Source organism: Chelon labrosus, assembly GCF_963514085.1.
Source record: "Chelon labrosus genome assembly, chromosome: 8".
NCBI classification, from domain to species: domain Eukaryota; kingdom Metazoa; phylum Chordata; class Actinopteri; order Mugiliformes; family Mugilidae; genus Chelon; species Chelon labrosus.
This window is the reverse complement of record NC_140358.1, coordinates 8,541,050-8,566,863: the sequence shown is the minus strand read 5'-3', so window position 1 is coordinate 8,566,863 and position 25,814 is coordinate 8,541,050. Positions and strand designations below refer to the sequence as shown.

General features: G+C 40.1%; 6 protein-coding genes across 8 annotated transcripts; 3 read left to right on the top strand and 3 right to left on the bottom strand.

The window, feature by feature from the left end:
* Window positions 1-754: 754 nt before the first annotated feature.
* Window positions 755-5,783, bottom strand: zbtb33 (zinc finger and BTB domain containing 33). The gene is made up of 2 exons (XM_084549294.1): window positions 5,273-5,783; window positions 755-3,930 (listed from the first exon to the last, which is right to left on the bottom strand). The coding sequence occupies exon 2, from the start codon at window positions 3,926-3,928 to the stop codon at window positions 2,060-2,062; it is 1,869 nt and encodes a 622-aa protein (XP_084405420.1). The 5' UTR covers window positions 3,929-3,930; window positions 5,273-5,783; the 3' UTR covers window positions 755-2,059.
* Window positions 5,784-7,696: 1,913 nt separating this feature from the next.
* On the top strand, window positions 7,697-11,517 carry nkap (NFKB activating protein). Its single transcript, XM_084549488.1, has 8 exons — window positions 7,697-8,301; window positions 9,479-9,559; window positions 9,694-9,755; window positions 9,845-9,940; window positions 10,046-10,088; window positions 10,174-10,368; window positions 10,758-10,907; window positions 11,106-11,517. The coding sequence occupies exons 1-8, from the start codon at window positions 7,862-7,864 to the stop codon at window positions 11,278-11,280; spliced, it is 1,242 nt and encodes a 413-aa protein (XP_084405614.1). The 5' UTR covers window positions 7,697-7,861; the 3' UTR covers window positions 11,281-11,517.
* A 2,378-nt stretch (window positions 11,518-13,895) lies between these two features.
* On the top strand, window positions 13,896-17,886 carry upf3b (UPF3B regulator of nonsense mediated mRNA decay). Of its 2 annotated transcripts, XM_084549487.1 has the most exons (11): window positions 13,896-14,542; window positions 14,812-14,918; window positions 15,006-15,112; window positions 15,201-15,299; window positions 15,585-15,695; window positions 15,807-15,850; window positions 15,938-16,126; window positions 16,216-16,373; window positions 16,457-16,778; window positions 16,864-17,026; window positions 17,641-17,886. In XM_084549487.1, exons 1-10 carry the CDS (start codon window positions 14,432-14,434, stop codon window positions 17,002-17,004), a joined length of 1,389 nt encoding a protein of 462 aa, XP_084405613.1. In that variant the 5' UTR covers window positions 13,896-14,431; the 3' UTR covers window positions 17,005-17,026; window positions 17,641-17,886. The 2 variants fall into 2 exon arrangements, with proteins under 2 accessions (XP_084405613.1, XP_084405612.1); XM_084549486.1 differs by having other exon boundaries at window positions 16,864-17,886.
* Window positions 17,887-18,575: 689 nt separating this feature from the next.
* On the top strand, window positions 18,576-20,912 carry rpl39 (ribosomal protein L39). The gene is made up of 3 exons (XM_084549323.1): window positions 18,576-18,631; window positions 18,944-19,047; window positions 20,693-20,912. Exons 1-3 carry the CDS (start codon window positions 18,629-18,631, stop codon window positions 20,739-20,741), a joined length of 156 nt encoding a protein of 51 aa, XP_084405449.1. The 5' UTR covers window positions 18,576-18,628; the 3' UTR covers window positions 20,742-20,912.
* Window positions 20,913-21,024: 112 nt separating this feature from the next.
* On the bottom strand, window positions 21,025-23,376 carry sowahd (sosondowah ankyrin repeat domain family d). Its single transcript, XM_084549320.1, has 2 exons — window positions 23,129-23,376; window positions 21,025-22,935 (listed from the first exon to the last, which is right to left on the bottom strand). The coding sequence occupies exon 2, from the start codon at window positions 22,812-22,814 to the stop codon at window positions 21,831-21,833; it is 984 nt and encodes a 327-aa protein (XP_084405446.1). The 5' UTR covers window positions 22,815-22,935; window positions 23,129-23,376; the 3' UTR covers window positions 21,025-21,830.
* Window positions 23,377-23,467: 91 nt separating this feature from the next.
* On the bottom strand, window positions 23,468-25,772 carry pttg1 (PTTG1 regulator of sister chromatid separation, securin). 2 transcript variants are annotated; one of them, XM_084549322.1, is made up of 6 exons: window positions 25,623-25,772; window positions 24,742-24,834; window positions 24,505-24,644; window positions 24,324-24,405; window positions 24,075-24,236; window positions 23,468-23,615 (listed from the first exon to the last, which is right to left on the bottom strand). In XM_084549322.1, exons 2-6 carry the CDS (start codon window positions 24,827-24,829, stop codon window positions 23,533-23,535), a joined length of 555 nt encoding a protein of 184 aa, XP_084405448.1. In that variant the 5' UTR covers window positions 24,830-24,834; window positions 25,623-25,772; the 3' UTR covers window positions 23,468-23,532. The 2 variants fall into 2 exon arrangements, with proteins under 2 accessions (XP_084405448.1, XP_084405447.1); XM_084549321.1 differs by having other exon boundaries at window positions 25,611-25,683.
* Window positions 25,773-25,814: the final 42 nt, after the last annotated feature.

Sequence of the window (25,814 nt, the reverse complement as noted above, 5' to 3'; positions counted from 1 at the left end):
GGTTGCCCATAACCTATTTCCCTTCCTTGAACCACTTTTGATAGGGACTGATCACTGCAGACCAGGAACATCTCTCACAAGCTGAAGTTTTGGAGATTCTCTGACCCAGTCTTGCCATCACAATCTGGCTCCTGTCGGAGTCACGCAAATGTTCTACTTGCCCATGTTTCCTGTTTCCAACATCAACTTTGAGGACAGCGTTCACTCGCTGCTTAATATACCCCACCCACTGACAGATACTATGATATTTAGATAGTCAGTGTTATTCACTTATTCACCTGTGGTTATGACCAGTCAGTCATAATGTTCTGGCTGATTGGTGAATGTCTGCTGTAAAGCATAAATCTGTAATAACTGTGATACCTGTTACGTTTGGTGGTGCTAATGCTCTGAACTGAAATGTTGACCATGTTAAACATTATACCTGCATGTTTGTATTTTCACATTAGCTCAAAGCTCTGCCATGCACATCTACAGCCCATAGACCCGTACGTTGTTTCACTAAATCAAATATGAGGAGTCTGCACAGACCAATCCGCTTTCATTTAACTAATGGGAACATGTCCCCAGTTCTTTAAAATGTATCATAAGAAACAAGGTCAAAAGACAGCGGATGGGAAATGGGAATGTGCATTGAAACATTTTTTTTTCATATAGTGGTAAAAAGTGTTTTCCAGCAGCACCTCAACAGTAGAAAAACTGAGCCATAAGAAGTGACAATTCCTTTCACTTAAATCCTGCAATGTAAGAGCATGGTAAAATGCAGACTTCACACTTTTTCAGCTAATAAGAGAACATGCACCTAATAAAACAGGTGTTTATTCAAGTTAAGACTGGAAAATAGATTATTATTATTTCATAAAATGTCATTTAGCCATGAACCTTGCAAAGACATGAATTGGCAAAAATTAGAAGGGGAAGTTACAAACACAGACAGAACATGAGACTCCGGTGTTAATTTGTTTATTGAAAAACAAACCTGCATGATTTAAACTGAACGACACAACACAGATGTTAGCACTAATTTACTAGTACTAACCAATCACTAACCTCTGACAAAATGGATTAAAATATTACCAAAAAACATATTTTGCCTGATCCACCTCTAAGTGCTCTATGTATGGGCTTTAATATTCTGTTTATGTCCTATCAGCTCATTTCAATGCAAAATCTCTAGCCTATGCCACACAGCGTAGCCGGGCGGATACTGGCATTAAAATAACATTTAAATGAAGAAATAACATTACAATCAAAAGAAAAAAATAATAATAATAAAAAAAATACAGTGACAGAGGAAAAAAGCCACTGAAAAAAAAGTAAACACATCTTCCCTGCCACAAGTTTTCCAAATGCGGCACTGCCAAGAAACACATGAAGAAAAAATATATATAAAATTCTCTTTTGCACGATAGATGTAAAGAAAACACTGGAATGATCAATTACACAGCACAAGTCTGTTGAAGCTATAAATGAAAGTATAGCCTGACCAGAAGAAAAAAGGTCACCTGGTTACGCAAGAAAACAGAAGTTTCACACTTTAAATAGGTAACCCCGTTTCCATTTTATGAAATGGGCCTCAGCTGGCCGCTTTAACATCTGCGACTGTTTTAGGCTACACGTCCTACATGTTAAAACCCACTGCTCAAACGACACAGCCCATGATTCAAATGTCTCATGCGAGGCCATTGCAGCCTTTGAGTTACTGCCTTAACGCTCTTGCTTTCTAGGAGGAGAGTTTCTGGTTTGTGCATGGAACTTGTATCATTCATATAAACTCATGGTTTTACTGTGTGAACCACTTCTATGTTTGATTTTTGCTCATTTCATTATCATTTATTCCAATGACATAAAAGTTCAAGGCTATTACAAAAGCAGAGGAATATGAATCAAAGGTACAGTCACATTACATCTGAATTCCAATATGACTGAACTGAAAGACTAAGGTGTACCTTAAGCTGACACTATCAACAATTACACTAAAATGTGGTCGACGTGGAATTAAACCAGAAAAAAACGGGCCACCTAAAAGGCACAGATAATGAGGAGCAGCAAGTGTTGCTCAGTAGGTCTCTGGTATTACAAAGTCAAACTCTGTGGCTCCCTGAGGAGGAGTGTTTATCGCTGACCCTGGCTGAATTCGGTTGTTAGGTGGCACTTGAGCATCAGGCTCAACAAAGATGTCGTCCCAGTTTAACATCCTGCTTTGGGTGGAAGAGTGGACGGTTTCGCCGATTGTGGTTATGTGATGCACGCTGCCGTCCTCAGATATTACAGGGACCCCCGGCCCGTCAGTAGTCCACGAGTACGACTTCATCTGCACCGTTTTACACGGCAGCAGGCGGTATAAGTTGTTGTCCTTGTCGTCTTTCTCTTTCCTCCCGCAGGGATCCTGATTGTGGGCTTGCTTGCAGTGAGCGGAGAGCAGCTGATAGTTTAGGAACGTTTCATTGCACAACAAGCACTGGTACCGCCTCTCGCCCGTGTGGTGGATTTCGTGTTTAGTTCTGTACTCAGCCAGAGCAAAGACCTTGTTGCAGTAGCGACACGGGTACTTCTTTTCCCATGAGTGAGTGTTGAAGTGGCGACGCAGGCTAGGCAGGCACACATAGGGGCGCTTACAGACGATACACACGTAGAAAGTCTTTCCGTCCATGATCAGCTCGTAGTGATCCTCGAGCTCTGTTTTGGTCTTCTTCTTGTTTGGTCCAGCTTTTGGTGAAACAGGTGTTTTATCAAAAGGTTTCAAGGGCGTTGCCATTAAAGATCTCTTCCCTTTGTTAACCTTAGAGCCTCCTTCCCCTGGATCTTCTTTCACTGGGACAATGTCATAAGTATTTTCTCCAATATTTGCATACACTTTACAGCCTGACGAAATGGAATCAATTTCTGTGGCTGTATTGAGTGTCACTGTCTTTTTTGCTGCTAAAGTAGATTTGGGAATGTTAGCTGGAATTGCTGGGCTTTCAGACATATCCAGGAGCCTTATTTTTAAATCCCCTTGTTGAGATGAAGTTGAGACTTGCTTTTTGTGGACGCACATTATGTCGTTGTTGTCAGAGGACTGAGAAGCACCTGATGGCTCTGGGGTGAAACTGCTTGATCTGGCTGGTGTTGTGGGAGCGCTTCCTGAGGAAACTCTGGCAGGGGAAGATGAGTTGTTGGTGCTACTGTCTGGGCTGCGCAGAGGGCTGCTGTCTGGCAAACTGGGTTTAGGACAACTGACACTAGAAGGCTTTGCAGCATGCGTTCTCAAGGGGCTTTTGTTTCCATCGTCATGTTTTGCACTTGTATTGTTTGATTCTACATTTTGTTTTGACGTGACTTTTTCTGAATCACCTTTATCCAAATCAATAACCTCATTTGTCTTTTCCTGAGTTTTAGCATCTGTATGCGAGACAAACTCAACATCACCATCTGAGTCCTCGTCATTACCAGCTGGTTTGTTTGTCTGATTAAATTCCTCTGCAGATATTGAGAAGGACTCAGTGATGATTGGCATCACCTCTGGGGATGTGTCACTTTTGCTTTCCGTCTCCTTGGATAAACCAGGCAGACCCTTAACGTGCGATAATGGTGAACCCAAGTTTGCAATGAACTTAACTCCCAGTATCTGTCCAGCATTAATGAGCTCCTCAAGCATGTCAGAGCGAACACGGACGATCCTGGAACTGTAAATATAGTTGAGAATCTCCTCAAAGACTTCCGGCCTGATGAAGTTCAACTCGATCACTTGTCCAGCGACAGTGAAGAGCTGGTGGAAATATGTACTTGAGGCTGACAGGATTGTTTTGTGCGCTCTAAACTTCCTGTCCTGGATGATAATAGTAACATCGCAAAACAATCCATGATTGCGCTGCTCGTTCATTGACTTCAGCACAGCTGTCGAATACTGTGTGTCGGTCGCAGATATTAGCTTTAGGCTCGGCATGACTGCAGAGAGTGGAAAAAAAAGAACACATATTAAAGTCACATTTCCAAAAGTCAATAAAAATATATCATCACAAAGAGCAACGTTAGCTGCTTCAACCAAACATTTAATTAAAGAGTTGGCTCAGATTCAGTTTTGACTACATCCTGCTCATCCAGTTTTAACGGTCTGTTATCCACAACACTGCAGCGAGAAAGGAACAGGTCAACAATCCGGGAAAGTTTGTTAAAGGAAGTTCCCACCTCTGACACATTTTATCATTTTATACTGTTTGTGCAATACCACACATGCATCCAATTTCCAATGTATTAGTAAACAACAATCACTCCTCCATTATATCCTGCATACATAGTTATTTTTTTAGAAGGACTACACCATAAAGGTGTTGAGTCCAGGCCATAGTCTTTCAGGCAGTCGCTGGAGGTACTGTTAAACTGAACTGCATTATACTGAGTGGTTATATTGTACATAGAAGAACAACTGGTCTAGCAACTTGCTAACACTAATACACACTCACTTGACAAAACATTAGGTACACTAGTGAAAATTAATGCTTTCTTATTTAACAGTCCTGCAAAATTCTCAGCTTCATAAAGGTTATGTTTAGTTTCTGTTGGTTGTCTGTCTCTGTGTTAGCCCGCCGATAGACCGGCGACCTGTCCTGGGGGGACCCTGCCCCTCGCTCAATGACAGCTCGGTTAGGCTCCTATCACCTCGCCACCCTCCAGAGGACAAGCGGTTAAAGAAAAATGAATTAATTAATGATTATTTAGTGCAGGACTGTTATATTGGAATGTATTTGTTTTCACAACTGTACATATTAAACTGGCAAGTGAGAGTAAAAGTACTTTTTTTTCAACTATAATTTTATACATGAGCTCTGATGCGTGCAGAACAGGGATATCATTAATGTAAACATCAATGATTGTTCATAACAGGTAGCCAATATTGCTAATGTTGAGCATCAATTAACAGTAACGTTACCTTAGCGAAAGTAAGCTACCACATTAGTTTGACAAAGCTGTAGCAACTAATAGGAATTTTAAATTAATATGACATTGCACAGGTAAAGAGCTATATTTATTACACTTTAATGGGTAGTTCAAATACTTTCATGTTCATTTTATAACTGAAATAAAACGCTTAATGCAGTATCGTACCGCTATTGTTAGCTAGCTAACAAAGGTAACGCTAGCTTACTCTTCCTCCTTAATGAAAGGAAGTGGGGCCTACTGTTTAGCATCTTATTAGCATGCTAGCTGACAGTACAAGATCGCAGTGAATACACTCCGCCCCAAGAGCTTTTAATCACTAAAAGCAACATATGAAATTAACAACATTTACCTGCAACCTTGATGCTTTTGCCAGGAATTAACCAGGTTCGCTGCCACCCAGCGTGTTAATTAACTTGGCTGGCTACAAACAATGGCTAACAACAGACAGCCTTTGCAGCCAGCACTGCTCACCGCTTAACGCACAGCCTCGCTATTCATCAGCCACAAGGAGTCGCCGTCGTGTAGGATTAATAATCACAAAATCTACTGAGTGAGGTATTATACGACACAACAAACCGGCTTCATATAGACAAAAATATAAACCGACGACTGCGCTTAAATATTAGCTTTAGGGTGGCTAAAACTGTTTACTTTTTTCACGGCGGGATTAGTGTTGCCATAACTACCGGTTCATCACTCCCGCCTTCAGAATAAACGTGGTTTCACTTTCAAAATAAAAGTTATAAAGTAAAATTTAATACCTGTGCAGCCTTTGTCGGAATTCAACTCAGTGAAAAAGTACAGATTAGCCACTTTCTACTCAATCGGTTTGTTTACCACTTTTCTTTTCAGAATAACTGTATAAGAAGACATTTTGGATTACTGACTATGCAACAAAGGAGCGCGCCATTTCCCAGATCCTACTGTAGACTTTTATTTTTTTAGCCCTGTGTTAGGCTCCCACAGCAGTTACATATCTTCAAAGAACATTTTAAACCTAATCTGTTTAATTTGGATCTAGGTACTTTGACATCTTTTCATTTTGTGGGGTACATTGTGGGTTACACATGCAGCCCCACTTGCTTTTTTCCTTTAATGGTGTTTGAACTATACTGTCTTAACCGGGGGTGTCAAATTAATTTAGTCGAGGGGCCACATACAGACCAATTTGATCTCAACAGCGTAATGACCTATAAATAACAACACAAAATGTCTCTCTTTGTTTTAGTGCAAGTAAGTACAAGTACATTAAGGTGATGTTTACATTTAATGAACTATCCTTTTACAAAAAATATGAGAAAAAAGTGTAATTTCGGTGCATTGTTGCCATCTGCTGTTTAGTACTGGGTCTCAGTGTTGCCGCAGCTCTTACTAAGAGAGTGCGACCTTTATATATATATATATATATATTTTTTTTTTTTATTTGTTTATTTATTTGATAGGGACAATGCTCATTAAGCAACAGACAAGTTACTTGCTGTAAACAAGCCAGAGTTAGCTACAAGTGCTAGTTTCCAGCTGTTGTCCCTAGCCAGATCTTAACAGGCACCCTAAAATGCAAAAGTCGATAAGTAAGAATACAATATAAATACAGAAAGAAAAAAGAAAAGAAAAAGGCAATAAAAGAAAAGTATGTTCATGGACTCAAGTATTTGGAGTATGGTTACACTTGTAATTGTCCCTGATCCAGGTTTTAAGCTGTTTTTTTAAAAATGGAAAGACTATTACACTCCCTTAACTCATTGGGCAGACTATTCCAAAAAATAGTGGCTCTGACAGAAAAGGCTGTGTTTCCAAACCTACTTTGTCTATATTGAACTATGCAGTCCCCTCTGGTGGTTGCTCTGGTTACTCTATTGACCTTGTCTTTCTGTTTTATGAACTGGCACAGTGGTGGTGGAGCAAGCCCGCGGAGTACCTTAAAGACAAGACAGGCATCAACAAAGTGTCTGAAGTTTTCAAAGCTAAACATGTTGTGTTTTTTGACTATGTGACAGTGATGATAGCTATTACCCTTACGGTCCAGTGTCTTTAATGCCTGTTTATAGAGTGACTCCAATGGTTGCAATGTTGTCTTACTGGCTTGCGACCAGCTAGTTAAACAGTAAGAGAAATGTGAGAAGATCATTATATATATATATATTCTCTCATTATTAAACATTTTGGTCAATGTCATCTAAGTTGTTTTGGCATCTTGCAAAATTCCGGGTTCCGATTTTGGCCCGTGGACTGTATGTTTGACAACCATGCACAGTTTTGAGTCAGTCCTATTAATCCATCAAACACAACTTTATATTTGTAGTATGTTACACGTACTATACTCTGCAATTTCTTTTTGCTAAAAGTATTATATAAAATAGTTTTTTCTTGTTTCATTCCTTTCTTCTTTCTGTGATAGAAAATTTTGTATTAGTTCAGTACTCATCTTAGATGTCTGTAACCATATCATATTCCAGTTAAATACATCCATTGTTTTATCTCATCTTTCTAAAATATCTTTTTGCAAAGTGTTTTACAGACATAATACAGACATGATGTACAATACTAAGGAAATCTATAAATAGTCTGTAACTAAGTGAAAATAATGATGAAAATAAAATACGCGCAAAAATCTGGTATTTATAATGTACACTGTATTTAATACCTTTATAAAAATAAACTTCAATATGGTACCATCGGGCCCACACGTTTATATTTTTAATGTAGTGGTGTTTTTAAATGTCTCAAACGGAACTAGTTTTGTAAGGGCAAAGGAGGAAGACCGGTGTTTTTTTGAAGACGGACGTATCCGGACTTCCTGTTATTAGACGCTTTGATTGCGTACTACAGAAAAGGGAGAAACGTGAACACTGACCCTTCTTAAACTTTCCCTAAACACTGTTTTAATTTATTTATTTTGTGTAGTTGTTCCGTTGTAACTCTACAGCGGTCAGAGGGTATGCCTCTGTCGGATCGGTCGAGCTCTGACGGCGGCGGGGATACTCGTAGTCCCCGGGCCCGGAGACCTCGGACCCGCTCCCGCAGCCGTAACCGCAACGACAGCCGCGACAGAAGCCTGTCTCCGTATAGCTTTGGTCCCAAACTCCCGAAACCTCGCAACCGGGTGAGGGAACACGAGGAGCGTGAGCGTCGGTTTGAAGAGGCGAGGAACATCCGTCGGATCCGCATAGGAAGCCCACGTCGTAGCCGCTCCCGGTCCCGTTCTCGGTCCCGATCCAGGGAGCGTCACATCAACAACAACAACAATGGCAGCAACCACAGCCACTGGTCCGAGCAGCGGGACGCTCCTGGGAAACACGGCAGCTTCAAAGATGATTATTATTACGAGCAGCAGAGGGACGATGCTCAGAGACAGAGACAAGAGGCTTTTATTGCCAGGTATGAAAACTCAAAACAAGAATCACAAAGTTTTTAGAGAATCGGCCTTTACAAAAATTCAACAATCCCTGACCTTTGTAATAAGTGTTATACATGCATGTCTGTGAAGGTTCTCAGTCATCCAGGTCATGGTATATCCAAAAAAGGTTTGAAAAGGCAACTGGACTTGTAGAGTTTGTTCAAGAGTTTGTTTAACAACGTCCAAATCTTAGCCAGAGAAGACCGATGGTTTGAAAGAGGAGTAAAGGAAGCCATCTATGTCAAACTGGAAAAACCTTCACTAAACAGAGGAGGTGGACTGAGATTTAATTTGCCATCTATTTACAATACAGTTTTAACTTCTGTCCCCAAGAAGTTTCAGTCTCATTCACACCTTGACACTGGAGCCTCTGACGGACAAGAGTCGTTAGAGAACCATTCATAGGAAAGAGGACAGGGACAACACAGTCCCCCCCTCCACTACAGGTAAGTACCCAGTCGTTAAGGGAAATTAGCTGCACCAGTTTCTGGTTATTAGCATAACAGCAAGTTTTTTCAGGAGGAGTTCCTATTTAAACCTCAGATTTCCCACCAGTCCACCAGAACTGAAGAAGCTACTCGGATGAGTGGTGAAACGTCTTCTGAACAAACTCTACAAGTCCAGTTGCCTTTTTAAACCTTTTTTGGATGTTATACATGCATGTCTTTTAAACAGGCCATTGCCTAAATATGCCATGTGAGCAGTGTAAATATGTCTGAATGTTTCGAGAGCAGATGATACGTGATTGATGCCAGTGCTTTTGTACATAGTTCCTTAAATTAGTGAAATATAAAAATCGATAATGCAAATGGGTAACCAGAACCCAAAGTAATATCCCAAACATTACTTAAGATAAAACACTTGAAATTAAACAAAACACAGACCTTTAGTAAGCACTTTCCAAAGATCTTCAAAATAAAAATCACTTTGACCTAGTTGACTAATTTTCTTCTACCGTGCACCTCAGAATTAGTTATCTTTGGAAGTGGGGGGGACTCCTTTATACATGTAATGCAGAAAACTTGTTGTGAGTCTCCTAACATTTGGGAGCTGATTTCCAGTTTGACATGGTTGACAGGTTCAATTTATAACATGGATTAAAAAAAATAAAGATAAATTTTCTTGTAGTAGACGAAATCATCTGTCTTTCTGTTCCAGGCGTCTGCAGGAGAGGGAGAGGATCGGTGAGTTGGGTTGTCCAGAGGTTTGGGGATATTCGCCAAGAGTGAAAGAGCCAGAGTAAGTCGGGAACACAGGCCAAGATAACAATATGTTATTTGTACGTTGATGATTCTGAAGAAGCATCAGATGTTGTTCTGTATTTGTTCAGATGCAAAAAGTTTTCATTTTGTTCTCTTTTTTTGGTCCATCAGCTCTGATGAATTCACACCAGTTGAAGACGAGAAAAACAGCAGTTCGGAGTCGAGCTCGGAAGGTACGCAGTGTTTGAACACAAATGAATTACAGTGATACCGTCTTTTATCTGTACTTAAAGTAATTCAAAATAATGTTTATGACAAACAGAAGAAAAAAAGAAGAAAAAGAAGAAGAAGAAGAAGTCCAAGAAAAAGAAGAACAAGAAACATTCAGAGGACAGTGAGCTGGAATCTGATTCAGATGGTAAGATGGTCATAATTAATAAAGTCAAGTAAAAAAAAAGTCAACAATGCCTGTTTTTTTTTGTTTTTTTTTAATCAGCTGAACTTTCATATTTTTATCTTTCAGAAGAAGAAATAAAGAAGAAGAAAAAGAAAAAGAAGAGCAAAAAGTAGGTCCTAAACTGCAGCGTCATGTCAGATTGGTCCACACGGAAAAGAGCGGCTTAATTAACCAAGCATCACGTTTAATAACAGGTCCAAGAAGTCCAAGAAGAAGAAGGCAAAGAAGAGTCGTAAGGAGTCCAGTGAGTCCAGCAGCGAGTCCGGGGAAGAGGAGGAGGAGGAAGATCCCAATGGGGTGATGTGGGTAGAGAAAACCGACACATACGACCACGTTGTCGGCCCCGAAGCTCCACTGACTCACATGTCCCAGGACGACCGACCATTGGAGTGAGTGATTCACTTATCATCTTGCATTTTATTAAATAACTTGATTCAAATTTTTACACTTATATCTGAAAATGTGATGTTAGGAAAACATCAGTGGCTTACAGGCTCCAGCGTAGAGTTAATGGATCAATCATTTTAAGATAAAAAAATTAAAAAAAAATCTGTTTGATTCAGCTCATTAGATTTTCCATCACAGCAAACTGCACGTTTGGGTTTTGGGATAAATTTCGTAAATATTGGACTTTAGGTTGATCAAACATAAGATTTACTGGTAGCGACAGCTTTCTAATACCATAGGGTTTTGCAGTTGTTATACAATCTTTCATACTAGTGACTCGTTGTTTAATTGTAGCTGTGTATATCATAATAGCCTTTCTGTCTTCCTACAGTTTCGGTCATGCACTGTTGCCAGGTGAAGGTGCTGCGATGGCAGAGTACGTGAAAGCCGGCAAACGTATCCCAAGAAGAGGAGAGATCGGTCTCACCAGCAATGAGATCGCAGACTTTGAGAAGTCTGGTTACGTAATGAGTGGTAGCAGGTATGTGACATTTACATCACATGGTTCAGTATGATGCAGAGATTTATGTTCCTCCCGTTAGTTCATATTGATAGTGAAGAAATGAATTGTAAATTTCAAGTTTAAAATGAGTTGCTACAGCTAGATGCTGAATTTCCCTACGTATCAGTATCTATTATATCTGTTAACACTGACAAATTGTCAATTGTCACCCTGCAGACATCGTCGTATGGAGGCTGTGCGTCTGAGAAAGGAAAACCAGATTTACAGCGCGGATGAAAAGAGAGCTCTGGCATCCTTCAACCAGGAGGAGAGAAGGAAGAGGGAGAGCAAGATCCTGTCGAGCTTCAGGGAGATGGTGTACAGGAAAACCAAAGGCAAGGAGGAGAAGTGAACGTCACGTTTCTCGCGTTTTCTCTTACATTTCCTGTTATTGGACACATTTACTTGTGTGAAGTTGTCCTGTGTAAAGTTTTCTGAGGAATGTACAGTGGAGAGGGATGTTAAATGTGATGTAATGCTTCCTGTTCATTTTTTCTGTTGTTCATTGTTTATTTTCTCTTGTAAATTTCTGCTTATAGTCCTGATCTGAATGGTAAATAAATTTCGATTATCAAGTTCATTTGTCATTTTAATATTCTTGTCTGTACTCGTGTACACAAAGACAAAGCATTGGCTCACAAATATTTTTTCCTTTTTACCCACAGTTCTTGGTCTATCGGATCACAAAATCTATATTTATATAAAACTGTAAGAGGTAAATGTTCCTGGAAACATTGAAAAAAATACAACTTATTTCTCTATAGATTTCTTATGTTTTACTTAAAATTTCTCAAATTTACCTTTCAAACTCTTGAAGGTGAGTTTCCTAACAGTTAAAAGGGGGAAATTAAGTTGTATGATTGTGGATGTTTACCCAAACTACTTCTGTAAATGTTTAATCTGCTTTATAGTCAGTATAAGTACCCTTTCACTTTTTGTACAGTTCACTGAATCACTGCATCCACTCAGTACTTTCTTAAGTACCTGTGTATCTATGGTCAAATATTTTGGGCTTAAAAGGGTTACTGTAGATATGGATGTTCACAGCTCCCTGGTGAGTCCTTCATCACACCTCAAAATGTCCGTTTTCTAAAAGAGGCAGCGACTGTTGCCATTTTATGTAACTGATTATCAACACTTGATTTTCCAATGATGTCACTGAAATGGCAAATTGTTGCAGCTAGCTTGGGCAGTTTTATCAGTTGTGATGAGGTTAAGGAACCAGGAATCAAAAAAATAAAAAGGCTTGGAAGATTTCCATTGTGGAACAGTTTAATTGATGGCAGAGAAAGCTGCTTTAAAAGACTGGGGCACAAAAACAAACAAATGTGAAATATGTATATTTTTAATGTACAACAAAGAACTTTCTTCTCCTCAGAGTCTCCATATTCCTCGCCATCAGTTGATGTTCTCAAGTCCCTGGTGAGAAAAAAAAAAAAAAAAGATGGTTAAAACTCCAGTCTGTCAATAATAATACAGTCGTCACCTTCGTACATTGGAAGACGGTTTAACGGTTGACAAATATACCATGAAAAGTACAAACAACAAAGTAACGGTGATAATGAATCGAATGAGAGTACTCTCTGGACATGAGGGCACAAAGAGTATAAGATGCAAAAAATACGATATTTGCATATGTACTAATCTACAAGAAATAGAATTAGAAGTGAATGTACACTATATAGTGTACATACAGATAGGATAAATGATAAGGCGCAATAATATGGATGGAGAAGCATTAACATGAATAAGATGGAGTTATCTGTTACAGAAAGGTGATTTGCTGTACAGCTGGATTTAGAAGTTAATTTATTTGACCTTAAAGTTCAGATCCAACCAGACCAGAGATCCAACTAGTTAAAACACTTATGGGGAACATGCAACGATGCTAAAAATGTTTCTGTCAGTCAGTTTACATTATATTATACAGTTTAAGGGAAAGCGTGTCATAAAGAAGACGTTTTAATCACCTTGCATAGAATTACAACAAAACAAATAAATTCACCACTATCAATCCCTTTTAGATTCATGTATGGTGACAGGCTGCAAAAGGTCGTTAAGTCATTTGAAACTCATCAGCTCTTAACATTAACATGTCTGGAACATAAATGAATAACCTGATTTGGCTTCATATTAGTAAAGTGTACGTCTGCAGCTGGCTCATAATGACTATCGTACTAGAAGTTTTATTATTATTGACACATGGAGACTCACCTTGGAGTCAAAGTGTTCTCTTGTTCCTGACACTCGTCTGTCTCTCTCCCTCAGATACCACTGCCACGGCATCCGAGTGACTCTCTTCTCCTGCAGGGGAATAAAAGGCTTTAATCAAGCGGCTCATAACATAAATACACTGACAGCCAGCCAGGTTAACTTGTTAGCCTGGTCAGAGCCGCTCTCACCTTCCATCCGTTGGTGTACTTTTGGACATAAGTGGTTACGACTCCGGGAACAATCAAAGCCGCGGTCATAAGCCCGAGGCCCGGAAGAATTTCATACCACATAATTAATAGGTTTAGCTCCCAGACGACAAGGAGGAAATGCCGAATTGCCCTTAGACCATTTATTTTGCTACGATGCTAACAAAATGTCGGCCGTCCTGTTGACCTACGTCCCAGTAACCGGAACCAGAATAACGATTTCCTTTTGGATTGAGTCAAATTAAAAGCGGCAAGCATTAAGGCAACCTAATAAAAGATTATAATAATAATAACTAATGTAAGATTATTAAATTACACGCCGTGATACAAAGGAATACATGTTAGATAGAACAGACAATATTTAGAAAAACTGTATTTAACAGGAAACATGACGGAACTGACACGGAACAACAGTTGTCTGTCGGTTCCTCTTGAAACTAAATAGAAGAATGTATATTAAAAAAATAGAAAATCAACTATAATCCATAATAAAGCTTCAGTTGTGTCATCAATATAATATAAATCCAAATGAACAGCAAAATCTTTTATGAATGTTGATTCATTTATTTGATCGATATATTTATACGGGCTTCTTTGCTCAGACCCGGAGGTTGCCGCTCGGTGTGGTTAAAACCATAGACTGTAAAAATAATTTAATAATAATTCTTTATACTGTCTATGGTTGAAACTAACACGCCTGAAGTGGAGCTTTTATTTTGGAGGTAGTGGAAAACCGGAAGCTCCTTATTTCAACGTTAATTTCTAATTGTTCCAGTTTGAAATTGTACGAATCAAGGAACGAGATTCATTCGAGCCAAGACCGTATATACAGTCAATGGTCAATACGCCCGGAGCAATAAATAAAAATAAAACATAATAAAATCCATTCTGATCATAAAAACAGGGGTGTTTATATTCTACAGCGCCACCCTACCGCGCTAACGGTGAACTACAGACCCAACCGTCAGAGAGAGGAAGTTACGGTTGGCTCGTTTGCTGCTAGCTGGCTAACTTGCTAAAAAAAGTAAACAAGTGCTCTGGATGAGATGAGATTCAACCGCAGCGCAAAGTAGATTTTCAACCATGAAGGAGGACAAAGAGAACACTCGACCGAAGGAGAAGAAAGTGGAGATAAGATGTGAAGACGGAGAAAAAACGGAGAGGTTAAAGGAAAAGAAGGAGGCCATGACAAAGGTAAAACTTGCTAGCCATGTTAGCTAATGTTGCTAAAACCCGTCAGTAAACAACAGCATGTTTTCATTTAGGTGCATTTTGTCAAATCTGACCTGCGTAGTCTACTTTTTACACTATATACCAAGTTAAAAATGATTCTAGACAGACTTTCACTTGACTACACAAAACTTTAAGTAATGTTAGCTTTTCTTTTGTCTTCTCTTTGTCAGCATTTTATATACATATTTTTTTAAGTTCCTTTTTCTCGGCCTGTTTTTCTGTTCTCCTAGATTGTGATCAGACGATTACCACCAAGTCTGACCAAAGAGGAGTTGGAGGAGCAGCTGCAGCCCCTCCCAGAGGTGGACTACTTGGAGTTTTTCTCCAACGACACCAGGTGAGTTATGTAAAGAAGTATTATCGTTAAAAGTATGCAAAAATGACCTCAAGCAGTTTTATCTAACTGAGTGTTTTGTCCTTTCAGCCTCTACCCTCACCTCTTTGCCAGGGCTTACATCAATTTCAAAAATCAAGAGGATATCGTCCTCTTCAGAGATCGATTTGATGGATATGTATTTATTGACACCAGAGGTATGAAACAAATGTAACTAGACTTAAATTGATCTCAGGATTACATTAAACGATGCCTCATGCTTGTCCACAAATTGTCTTCAAACAGGTCAGGAGTATCCTGCCATCGTGGAGTTTGCACCTTTTCAAAAAACTTCCAAGAAAAGAAATAAGAAAAAGGACGCAAAATGTGGAACAATTACTGAAGGTAAAGAAGGTGAAGTGTATGATGTTACACTGTAGTCAAATAGTGAGATCTGATGGTGGTTAAGTTTAGTAGGATTTTTAAATCATGCCTACTGTGCAATTAACTACTTTAATGTGCCATGATTATAGACATACACTATTTAGTGCTTCTTTTGTTGAAAGAAAAATGATAAATGAATGGGTTTGTCTTGACAATACTTTAATTAAATATAGTTTTAAAATATAAGGACATAGGAGAAATCTTTCTAGAGTCGACGACCTGTCTCTTCTGGTGTATTTTTTTCAGATCCTGATTACAAGAAGTTCCTTGAGCATTACAACGGAGATGAAGAGAAGCTGACATCAACACCCGAGACTCTGTTGGAGGAAATTGAGTTAAAATCAAAGGAACTTGTAGGTATGTTAACAGTCCCTTAAATTAAGAAGTGCAACTCAAAAACATCGCTGTATATACTTTCAAACAGACTCACAGCGGGAAACATAATTTATACCCTTTTCTTACTTAAAGCTAAAAAAACAACTCCTCTGCTGGACTTCCTGAAGAATAAACAGGTAAATATGTTCTGTGGCAGGGCTGTGACATTTTAGGAGTTTATGTTAAGTTGCTGGACTCAGACATCCTGTTTTAAAACTCTTCAGAGAATAAGAGAGGAGAAGAAAGAGGAGAGGAGAAGGAGGGAACTTGAGCGCAAGCGTCTGCGTGATGAGGAGCGTCGTAAGTGGAGGGAGGAGGAGAGGAGGAAACGCAAAGAGGCAGAGAAGATGAAAAGACTCGAGAAACCGCTGGAGAAAGACAAAGACCAAGTTAAAGAAGAGCCAAAAATTAAGGTGGATGCTGCAGCCGAGTGAGGAAATTTAAAGCTGTGTTCTATTTCCAATGTTTCATTGCAATTTTGTTTTTATTTTAAACTGTGTAGCTCCTGAAGAAGCCAGACAGAAGTGAGGAAGCTGATTCTGAGAAGCCCAAAGAAAAGCCCAAGAAACCAGAGAAGCCAAATAAAGAGGACAGATCCATGGGGGGTGGTGATCACAAGAGGCGTCACAACATTGAAAACAAAGAGGATCGAGGAAGAAAGTTAGTTGCTTTAGTTTTGTCTGTGCAATCACATTGGTAATTTTGAACAGAATGCTGAAACAAGACCTATTCTTTAAACGCAGGGGGGATGAAGACGGGCGGAAGGAGTTCAGGGAGCGGGATCCAGATCGAGACAGAGAGCGCCAACAAGAGCGGGAGAAGGAGCGGCGGCAGAAAGAGAAGGAGCGCCTCAGGCGTCAGGACGAAGATCGACGTAGGAGGAGAGAACGTCAGGATGGAGAGAACTCCTGCAGGAGGCGGGTGGACGAGGTTAGAAAAGAAAAAGCCATGGAGAAGAAGAAGGGTGACAACATGGCAGACTCCACTCGCTCTGAGAGGCCAGAGAAGCCTGCAAAGGACAACAAGAAGGAAGAAAGCAGTAAAAGAGAGCGGCTACGAAATAAGGTACATACTCTTGAATCTCGAATCTCCAAGTTGTTTCTTACAGTTGTGTTTAAGTACTTCAAAGAGGCTTGTTTCTGTGCACCAGGACCGGCCTGATATTCAGCTATACCAGCCAGGGGCCAGGAGCCGTAATCGAACTACAGGAGGTGGAGGAGCTGAATCCAACTCTGCCGACAGGAAGCCAGATACTGAGACCAAGAAAGTGTCTGAGAAAGGAGATGACTGAGCAGATTTCTACTTGTGGCATCGTAAGTTGGGTGAGGAGAGAGGAGACAGGCCTGTGAGGCTCAGGGCATCAGTGTGGCGTCTCAGGGGCCCCACGCACTGCAGTTTAGGGCTGCATCTGGATCTCCCTTTCTCAGAGACAGAGGTGTGATTGTGGGGCCTCTTAGTGCCTGAATGTGATCCTCTTTAGTTTGATTTGTTAGCAGAGGTAACAGTAACCTTTGGGAAGAGTTTGGCTGTAGGGCACATTAAGTGAAGCCAAAGCTTTCTTGGACCACGTGAACTCAAAGTGACCTTACTTCAGTATTGTTTCTCTAATGAAAAAAGTTTTGGATACATTAGCATGTTCATCTAAGTCCCACTCTGGAGGTACAAAAAATACCTACAGGTGTTTAATTTTCCAATCACTCAATATGTCTACATTGCCAAGCTCTACAGTATATTTCTAAGGGTCTTTGAAGATGATTTTTGTCACCATTTTCAGTTTGAAGTGTACACATAAAAATACTCTGCCTGGAGCCGGACAGACTTTTCATGGTGTGACGCTCTAAAACATCCATGAACCATATTTATGGTCATCATCTGTACATTGTCTAAGGTTGTGTGTTTTTTTTTTTTTATTCATTCATTCATACAGTGACGGAGGAGAAATAGCCATTTCTGACTAACTGCCATGTGAAAGCCATGCCTGCATGCAGACAAAAAAAGTCAAATAATCAGTGATCAACCTGTGGCCTTCCCCCTTTTTGTAATCTGAGACTCTTCTTAAACTTTCATCTGTGATGCACTAACCTGAAAACAGCATGGGATCATATCACCGATGGTGATGCTAACATACAGAACACACTTTTGACTGGAAATAAAAGATCTTCATTAAAGTCTACATACCTGTCTCTCTGTGTCATGAAATGCTTATAATAGTTTTTTGATATTGTTGAATCACCGTCCAGAGGAATAGCCCATTCAGATTATGCAGACTTTCTTCTGCCTATTACGAACACACGTATGTATTTGAACTGATACTGATAGGCCTATTTAAAGGCAGACCTTTTGAACCGGAAAGCCTGTGTGAAGCAAGTTGTGTTAATAAAGGTTCAGGTTAATTTATTGCCCCCATATGCCCTAAAAATATTTAATACTGTGCAAATACAAGGATCCTTCCACCAAAATATAATGTGGTGAATTACACTGCTATAACCTCAACTCTCCAGCAGTCCTTCAGAACTGAAGAAGCTACATTTCTAGATATACTATGATCTGGATGACTGAGTCAAAATGTCTGCAGTGAAAAAGTCTAAAGGGAACACTTCGACGTGAACTGAATCCGTGTACAAAAATGATCATTTTCCTTCACTGTAATGTTTTACGTGCTGTATATGTTTCCATCTTATGATTTATTTTTTTAAGATTTTGATTTTGAAATAACTAATAAAATTAGTTTTAAAGGTCTAAAATAGTCTTGCTGTTACAGCTAAGTATTGCGTGTATCGAACAACTGGCCACTTGGTGTCGCTGTTAGTAGAGCGTGGAACTTGTTAGGTGGACGCTGATTGGTTATAACCCCCTACGTCACGTCCTTCTCTCTCTTCGACCACCGCCATAGTGGGGAAAGGACTGTGGACAAAATGGTAAATATGAAATCTTTAAACATCCATGTCGGCAGGACTCATAAACCTGCTGCAATTCGTTATGTGATTAATGCACATCTTAACTGTGTATTAAAAATGTGTATGTTGTTGAAAACAATGAAATATGAGCATAATAAATACACTGATGCTAACCGGTACCTGGAGCGCTACGCATGCTAGCTTAAACTTCCTTCCTAGATGTTAGCGCCTAATCTGTTTAGCTTGAGAACGTGACTGCTTTGAATGATTTAAACATACCTCTTTTGTCAGTAACGAGGTCTTAATGTTAACGGGACTCTCTGGTGTTTTCAGTCGTCCCACAAGACTTTCAGGATCAAGCGCTTCCTCGCCAAGAAGCAGAAACAGAACAGGCCCATTCCTCAGTGGATCAGAATGAAGACCGGCAACAAGATCAGGTCAGTTTATATTGTGTTTAATGCCACACTTTGCAAGAACTACACACACTGCTTGTTGTGTGTAATTGAGGTAGATTTAACTAAGATGTATGGAGTCTGAAACAACCATCCTTCCGTAAACCTGCTTACTTAAATCTAAAAATGTTCTCTGTAGAGACTGTTTCATTGAGATAACTTCAAAAGCTGTAGTTTGTGGTGCTAGTGAATTATTTGGTGTTAAACTGACCTCATTCTACATTTGTGTGCACTAAACGTGATGGACACTGACATAAGATAATGTGTTTTAATATTCTGTACAATCCTCAACTTTTATAAGCAATAAATGCAAACACAGGGCTGATATATTACAAAGTGTCATCTGAACCAAGTCGGTCATGTATAAATAAACGGACACCTGTGTTTATATTCAAAACTTACAATATGCTGCACTTTCGTCCATTAAATATAAATGTGCACTCAAAGAACTTTGGTAAATTACAGTGCATGGCTAAACTCTTACGAGAGCTTCGTGTCCGTTTTAATGGGGGTAAATGGCCCTCCAGCTCTGCATTTCACTTTTGAGCTGTCTGTAATATCATTAAATGCAGAGATGGCTGACTAATGCAAGGACGAAGCGGGAACGCCACATCATGTAAAGCAGGTCTGCAATTGCAGCACTCCATCACCGTAGAGTGCTGTCATTAACCCTGCTGAGAGCATGTTTGGTCTGCAGAGCTCATAGTCCTGCTCACTGTGCTGGTCATGACGATGCTCTGCGGCCGGATAGACTGTTTGTTCAGATACCCCAGTGTGCATGCTTAATTGCTTTCCAGGTTATTATCTCTGGTGCGTTTGTGTAGGCATTTGAGGAGATTCCTGTGATTTTGGCCTTGATCATCAAGTCTGATCATATGGAAGTTATAAGTAGCTCTAAAAGCATTTTAATTTACTAAACCACCATTAGTCTGATTATTAATATACCCAGTGTGTATTGTGGTCAGATGAAGTCTCTGAAAATTGAGCAGCAATAACAGAATTTGCATACTTTCAAATGAGCCCTTTAACCTACCCATCATTTTAAAGTTTCCTTGTTTGAATATATTGGCTGGTACCAATAGTATCAGGAAGTTCTGTGCGAATACTAGTCTTATTAAATAAGATTAGTATAGCTATAAAGGATCAATCAGAATTCAGAAAATCTGTTTTTACACATCAGTGATGAGAGGTGGATTGTTTATGGGCTCCGTGTTTCTGCCGTCATTCGCAAGTGATTTGAGGTTTAATTGTAGCACCTACACAAGTTACAAACGCTTACTGTTTGTAACGATATACAAATAAAATATGTAAACCGGTTGCTTTTGAGGCAAATTGACAGAACTTGGCCACATAGATTTTATAGACTGTATACATTTTATACTATCAAAACACAAGTGAGGTGCATTTTCTTAACGGAGGCTCATTTCCATTAAGTGATTCCATTACAGTGGGCTGCACAACATGCAGATATTATCCATTACACAAGTGCTGTGTAGAATGTTGGAACATAAAGGTGGCAGATATTTTACCAACACATTCTTTTTAAATTTCACCCTGTGTTTGAGTTTCATCAAAGCATCATGAATATCTTGATTTGTCTTGACTTGTTTGTTCTCCTGTATTATTTCAGGTACAACTCCAAGAGGAGACACTGGAGGAGGACCAAGCTCGGCCTGTAAACATGAGGATCTGTGGATCCCAGCATCCCTCCGTCTCAACATCCGCCAGGACCTGCAGCTGCTGGGCCTGAGTCAAAGGAAGGAGCCGTGTTATCCGGAGCAGCGGTCATTTTGTACAGATACTCTGGTTATGCTCATGTTTGACAATAAAAGATCTGTGATCAAACGTGATACGCAGTAGTGCAGTCTTAAATTATTATTTTTTTCCTTCAAACCGTATCTGAACAGTCAATAAAAAGCTGTTTTCCAAGGCAAAACCAAACAGGACAGGGAGGGACTATGATGACACAGTTCTGCAGAAAGAGAAGCACTTAAAGGGGGCTAAAGTCTGTGATCACAAAGCAAACACTCCTGAATAACAGATTTCTGAAAGATTGTATTTATTTCTAGTTTGGTTGGATTTTGAGGTCTGACTTTGCTTCTTGTGCCTAAAATAGAACAGCATGTGAAGCTTAATCTAGCAGCAGGAAGAAAAACTATGAAATGTTTGCTTAAAGAGCTTAAACTGGGAGGGGGGAAGCTGCTGCACAAGCAACTACTAATATTTGAGTTGACACCCAGAAATGAGTCGGTTGCAGAAACTAGAAAAAGACATGGCATGTTTTTAATAGTAACGGTTACACATTCCTAACAGAATGATCTGCTCAAGTGTTCTTCATATTGCATCCTGATAAGCAAGCTGTGTGTACTAGGAGTCTAAACAGTTTATTTGGACATAAGCAGTTCTATTGTAACTGATTGTTTTAAAGTTTACCAACTAATAATTTGAAATCCTTTCCTTTAATCTTACTAAATAAAGTACAGTGGTAATTTCAAAGAGTTTTCAGAAGAAATGTTCTTGCTCTCACTAGAAATTAAAGCTTTGTGTTCTTGAAGATTCTGATAGTACAGAAAGGAAAGGAATAAAAAAAGATTTGGGGTAAACATTTAAATTGGAAACGGATTTCTTGTTATAAGGATGGACACTATAGAACAAAATGACTAAAGCTTTGTGCAACGTCTTAGTGACCCTTGAGAAGTTTGACAACCAACAAATAGTGAACCAAATGCGGAAATAAGTACGTGTTTGACGGTTTGCGCAATAACTGCTCAGGTTTTGCTGCCAAGAAAAGAAAAAGAGGGCAGCAGCTTCCTAAAAGACCCAAATCTCCAGCCTCCTCCTCCTCCTCCCTTGGTCCGGTCAAAGTAGTCCCCATCTTGTGTCTCTCCACCATCCACCTCATCAGAGTCGGTCAGGCTCATTGCGCCAGCGCAGTTGTTGTTGACATTCTTGTTGATATTTTGCGCACATCCACTTCTGTGCTCATCGTCCCAGGCCCCCAGCAGCTCCTTCATCTCCAGCGGGGCGTCTCCCCTCAGATACTGCCACGGTCTCTTTCCATTATAATCCATAGCGTCGACGTTGGCACTGAAGGCTCCGACCAGCAGCTTGATGACCATGTACTGGCTGTGTATGCAGGCGACGTGCAGCGGCGTCAGTCCCCCGCTGCCCCGCAGGTTCACGTTCACAGGCATGCCCGCAGCTTCTGTGTACCGCAAAAGTTGGATCAGAGTCTCGTCCTGTCCTCTCTTGGCCAGCCAGTGAAGGACAGAGTATCCGCTGACGAAATCCCTCCTGGTTAACAGATGGGGTTCCGCAGAGATGAACTCCAGTATGGTTTCATAGTTGCCCTCCACAGCTGACAGCATCCACGCGTGCTCCATGGGGTGCAGAGCCCAGTCCGCGTCCTGCTCGGAGGACACGCTGTGGGTTTGTGAGGACAGCACGCTGCTGAAGCCGTTGGTGGAGTTACTGAAAAGCAGCTCCTTCAGGTATTTTTTACGCATAGCGGGAGTGAGCGACCCTCTCTCCGACGTCTCTCTTTGAAATCCTCCTCCCAGTGTGGAGCCATCGGTGACTTCTTGCTGCCTCTGCAGCCTCGACCTACGCTGGAAAGCACTGGGCATGACCTGCATGCCATATCTCGAGAGTCGCTCCACAACGGTGCCCCGCCTGGACGTCCTGCCGCCGTGGGTGTCTGCATTGCTGACAGCTGGTTCGGATCCAGCATCATCCGATCTGCTCTCGTACATGCTGCTTGGCTTCCTCTGCACACTCAGTTCAAGGCGACTTCCTTTTATTTAGACAACACCCCGAAGATATCTGTCAAACTCCAAAACCGAAAGTTTTCTTCGGATATATTGGATTCATTTCCTGTCACGAAGGAAATAATTTGCATGTTTTAAACTGTCACTTCAAGACATTTCACTAATCCATGAACATATTCGGTTCAGATACAATAAGGTCCCCATTGTGAAAACACTTGAGACAAAGACTTCCTTTTATCTACAGCTTCGTAGTACTAATCCATGTTTTGATTTTAGTCTGCTGCCACAACCTTACTCACCTGTTCTGTGTCCAAGGCGCATGTCAGCTCACGGATGAAAGCGCACAATCTCCAGTTGAACCGACTGATAAGCGCTTCGGTCTATGTGAAATAAAATTTGTGAGGGTGCGGATCATTCATGATGAAACGCTGTTTTACAGATACCGTGGAGTCTCTTGTCCCTCAGAAGAGGAACAGAGACAAAGTTCATTGTGATCTCTGGCAAAAGCCAATGACGAGAGTCCTTCACATGTGACCACTGATGGACTTCAAAAGCAGGAAGTAATGCAACGTACACGTCCCTGAGACTTTCACAGCCCATTATTATGAAGCAGAGCGAAGCAGATAAGAGACAGTAAGGGCAGATAAAACGACTTTATTTCAATACAAAATAAAAGAATAAAAACGCAGTCAAGATTAACACATTAATAGTCGGTTTCCGATTCTGGAGGAAGCTCAATCGTCAGCTCATCAAGTGTTTGAAGAAAGGCGTTCAGCTCTGAACAATCTGGAAAGAGGAGATACAGTAAAAGTTAATGATACAGTAGGTTAATGATACCTGTAGAGAATAGTAGCCTCCAACACAGACTACAATTATAGATTACTCATGGAAGTCTGCTGCTGCAAAAAAAGCTTTTTTATTATTATTTTTATTTTTAAAGCCCTGGTAGCAGCAGAAAAGTCCAAGGGGAGGTAAAGGAAAAAAAACAAAACACTAAACTTTGCATAACCCGTTAAATTCAAGACTGTTCACAAAACTATTGAAATTTAGGTTTCTAGCTGTAAATAAACATTTCAAATTAGGGACCGTTTTATGGCTACACTGATAGTATGCTTTGATGAATTACCCAGCACAGATAATCCCATCACGTTAACCAGTTCTCGCAGAAATGTTCCATTTACAGGTTGTGACAAAGTTGTGCGCAAAACATTAAATGTTAATACAGCCCCGATCTGAGCTTAATACCTGATTGTTTTGGCATTTTTAGAGGAGATAGGTTTGGGAGTGGATCCAGCATTTCCAGATCTTCCTGATGCACATGTGGCATTTGTGGAAAACAGGCCAGTCCAGGTAGAGCATAGCCACCAAGAGGAATCAAATCTTCAGGTACACTGTACTTCTCAAACTCTGGAAATATATCAAAACTCATCATTTAAAACATGAGTCAAAACACTGAGGAAAACAGACATTACGGGTGAAAAGCTTATCAGTCACCTAGAGGGTCATAAGGAATAAACTTCTCAATTTCTGGATATTCCTCCACTTTGATCAGGGGAGCGTCTTTGACTTTGGTTTCCTGTAAAATATAAAATAATTCCTTGGTACTTGTATAGTTTAAGACAGAGCACAAAGGTAACTTTACTTTTAGGTTGAAATTGTCAACTTATATTCAGACCTGTGGCTTTAGTATTTTCTTTTCTTGTGCACTGACAGCAGGGGTTGAAACTTTTTTGTTAACAGTACCGAAAGCCTTCCGACCAGATGCCAGAGGAGTGTTCAAGGTTTTGGCAGTCATGGGAGATTTCATGAGTTTCTCTGCGGGAGAAAAGGTTATTGTAGACTTGCACACAGACTTGTTTTAGTGTTCGATGAAAAAAATACAAAAGAATTCACAAAGGCAGCATGTCCCTACCTGGAGCAGACTGAAGCCGCTGTCGCATCTTCAGTGCAGGTGCATGGAGACATGCATTTTCACGCTCTGCAAAGATTATGCTTTCCATTGTATCTGAAAACACAAGTTAATATTAGTGACTGCAACACAATCCAGTGTCTCCCACCAACTGCCCAGACTATGGCAGCTTAGTTAAATTAGCCCAGCCATAGTATCATAACCAGGAATAGTTTTAAACATTTCAATTAATCCTAAATGACAATGTGATGTCGTGGTAAAAGCAAAATTTCTCTTTATGGATTCACAGCTGCATTCACACCCAGTCATTTAGCATATTTGATAAGCACATCTCTTAATTGATTAACTTTTAATGTTGTACTGTTAAAACAAGAAACTTTGATCAAGATCATTTATCATGATTAATATTTCAGTTATGTTTATATGAAGCCAGTTAATTTATGCTCCAGTTACTTTAAACGTCAATGTATGGAATTAGGTCGTGGGAAATGAAATGAAAATAAAAGATTAGGGTAAACAAACTGGTAAACTTTGATAGAGACATGGAGGTTTAAGTTACAATAGCCACCATGGCTAATAGCCAGCTTGTTTACTCAGTATACACTACGATACAAATCAAAAAGAGTAGTCTGGCAGTGTTAGAGAGAATTACATAAATGATCCAGGTCCACACTGCTCCGATACTTAAATGTTATTATTTGTAAACTACTGTAGTTCAGTTAACCTGACCGTTGATCAGGTCACATTTATCAGTTTTTGGTGTAGCATTACTAGCTAGCTTACGTTAGCCGCATCACGCCTTCGTCAGTTTGTAAACCTACTGCCATTGCATACTGCTAAGAAAGCAAACGGTGACTCTGACACGTTGTTACCTTTAACGTTACCTCAGTCCGTTGTGCTAAAGGTCGCCGGTTGCTTCTCGTTTTCAGCTGGAAAGTTGTTATGGTACGAAATCAGGTGAAGCGACCGCGGCTTCTTTTTCAATTCACTGCCTTCCTCCCATTGGTCGCTTTAACACACGTGGTTTAAATGGGCGTTTCCGTGAATAACATCTATTTTACTTATTTACAGTAAGT

What these genes read in the sequence shown, in the direction of transcription:
- sowahd (XM_084549320.1), bottom strand. Translation starts at nt 22,814, where the DNA reads ATGTACGAGAGCAGATCGGATGATGCTGGATCCGAACCAGCTGTCAGC.
- nkap (XM_084549488.1), top strand. Translation starts at nt 7,862, where the DNA reads ATGCCTCTGTCGGATCGGTCGAGCTCTGACGGCGGCGGGGATACTCGT. An exon ending in AAGAAAAAGAAGAGCAAAAA is followed by an intron (nt 10,089 to 10,173) that starts GTAGGTCCTAAA and finishes GTTTAATAACAG; the next exon opens with GTCCAAGAAGTCCAAGAAGA. An exon ending in TACGTAATGAGTGGTAGCAG is followed by an intron (nt 10,908 to 11,105) that starts GTATGTGACATT and finishes GTCACCCTGCAG; the next exon opens with ACATCGTCGTATGGAGGCTG.
- rpl39 (XM_084549323.1), top strand. An exon ending in AAGACCGGCAACAAGATCAG is followed by an intron (nt 19,048 to 20,692) that starts GTCAGTTTATAT and finishes GTATTATTTCAG; the next exon opens with GTACAACTCCAAGAGGAGAC.
- zbtb33 (XM_084549294.1), bottom strand. Translation starts at nt 3,928, where the DNA reads ATGCCGAGCCTAAAGCTAATATCTGCGACCGACACACAGTATTCGACA.
- upf3b (XM_084549487.1), top strand. Translation starts at nt 14,432, where the DNA reads ATGAAGGAGGACAAAGAGAACACTCGACCGAAGGAGAAGAAAGTGGAG. An exon ending in TTTTTCTCCAACGACACCAG is followed by an intron (nt 14,919 to 15,005) that starts GTGAGTTATGTA and finishes TTGTCCTTTCAG; the next exon opens with CCTCTACCCTCACCTCTTTG. An exon ending in AAAGAGGATCGAGGAAGAAA is followed by an intron (nt 16,374 to 16,456) that starts GTTAGTTGCTTT and finishes CTTTAAACGCAG; the next exon opens with GGGGGATGAAGACGGGCGGA.
- pttg1 (XM_084549322.1), bottom strand. Translation starts at nt 24,829, where the DNA reads ATGGAAAGCATAATCTTTGCAGAGCGTGAAAATGCATGTCTCCATGCA. An exon ending in AGAAAATACTAAAGCCACAG is followed by an intron (nt 24,406 to 24,504) that starts GTCTGAATATAA and finishes TATATTTTACAG; the next exon opens with GAAACCAAAGTCAAAGACGC. An exon ending in TATTCCTTATGACCCTCTAG is followed by an intron (nt 24,237 to 24,323) that starts GTGACTGATAAG and finishes ATATATTTCCAG; the next exon opens with AGTTTGAGAAGTACAGTGTA.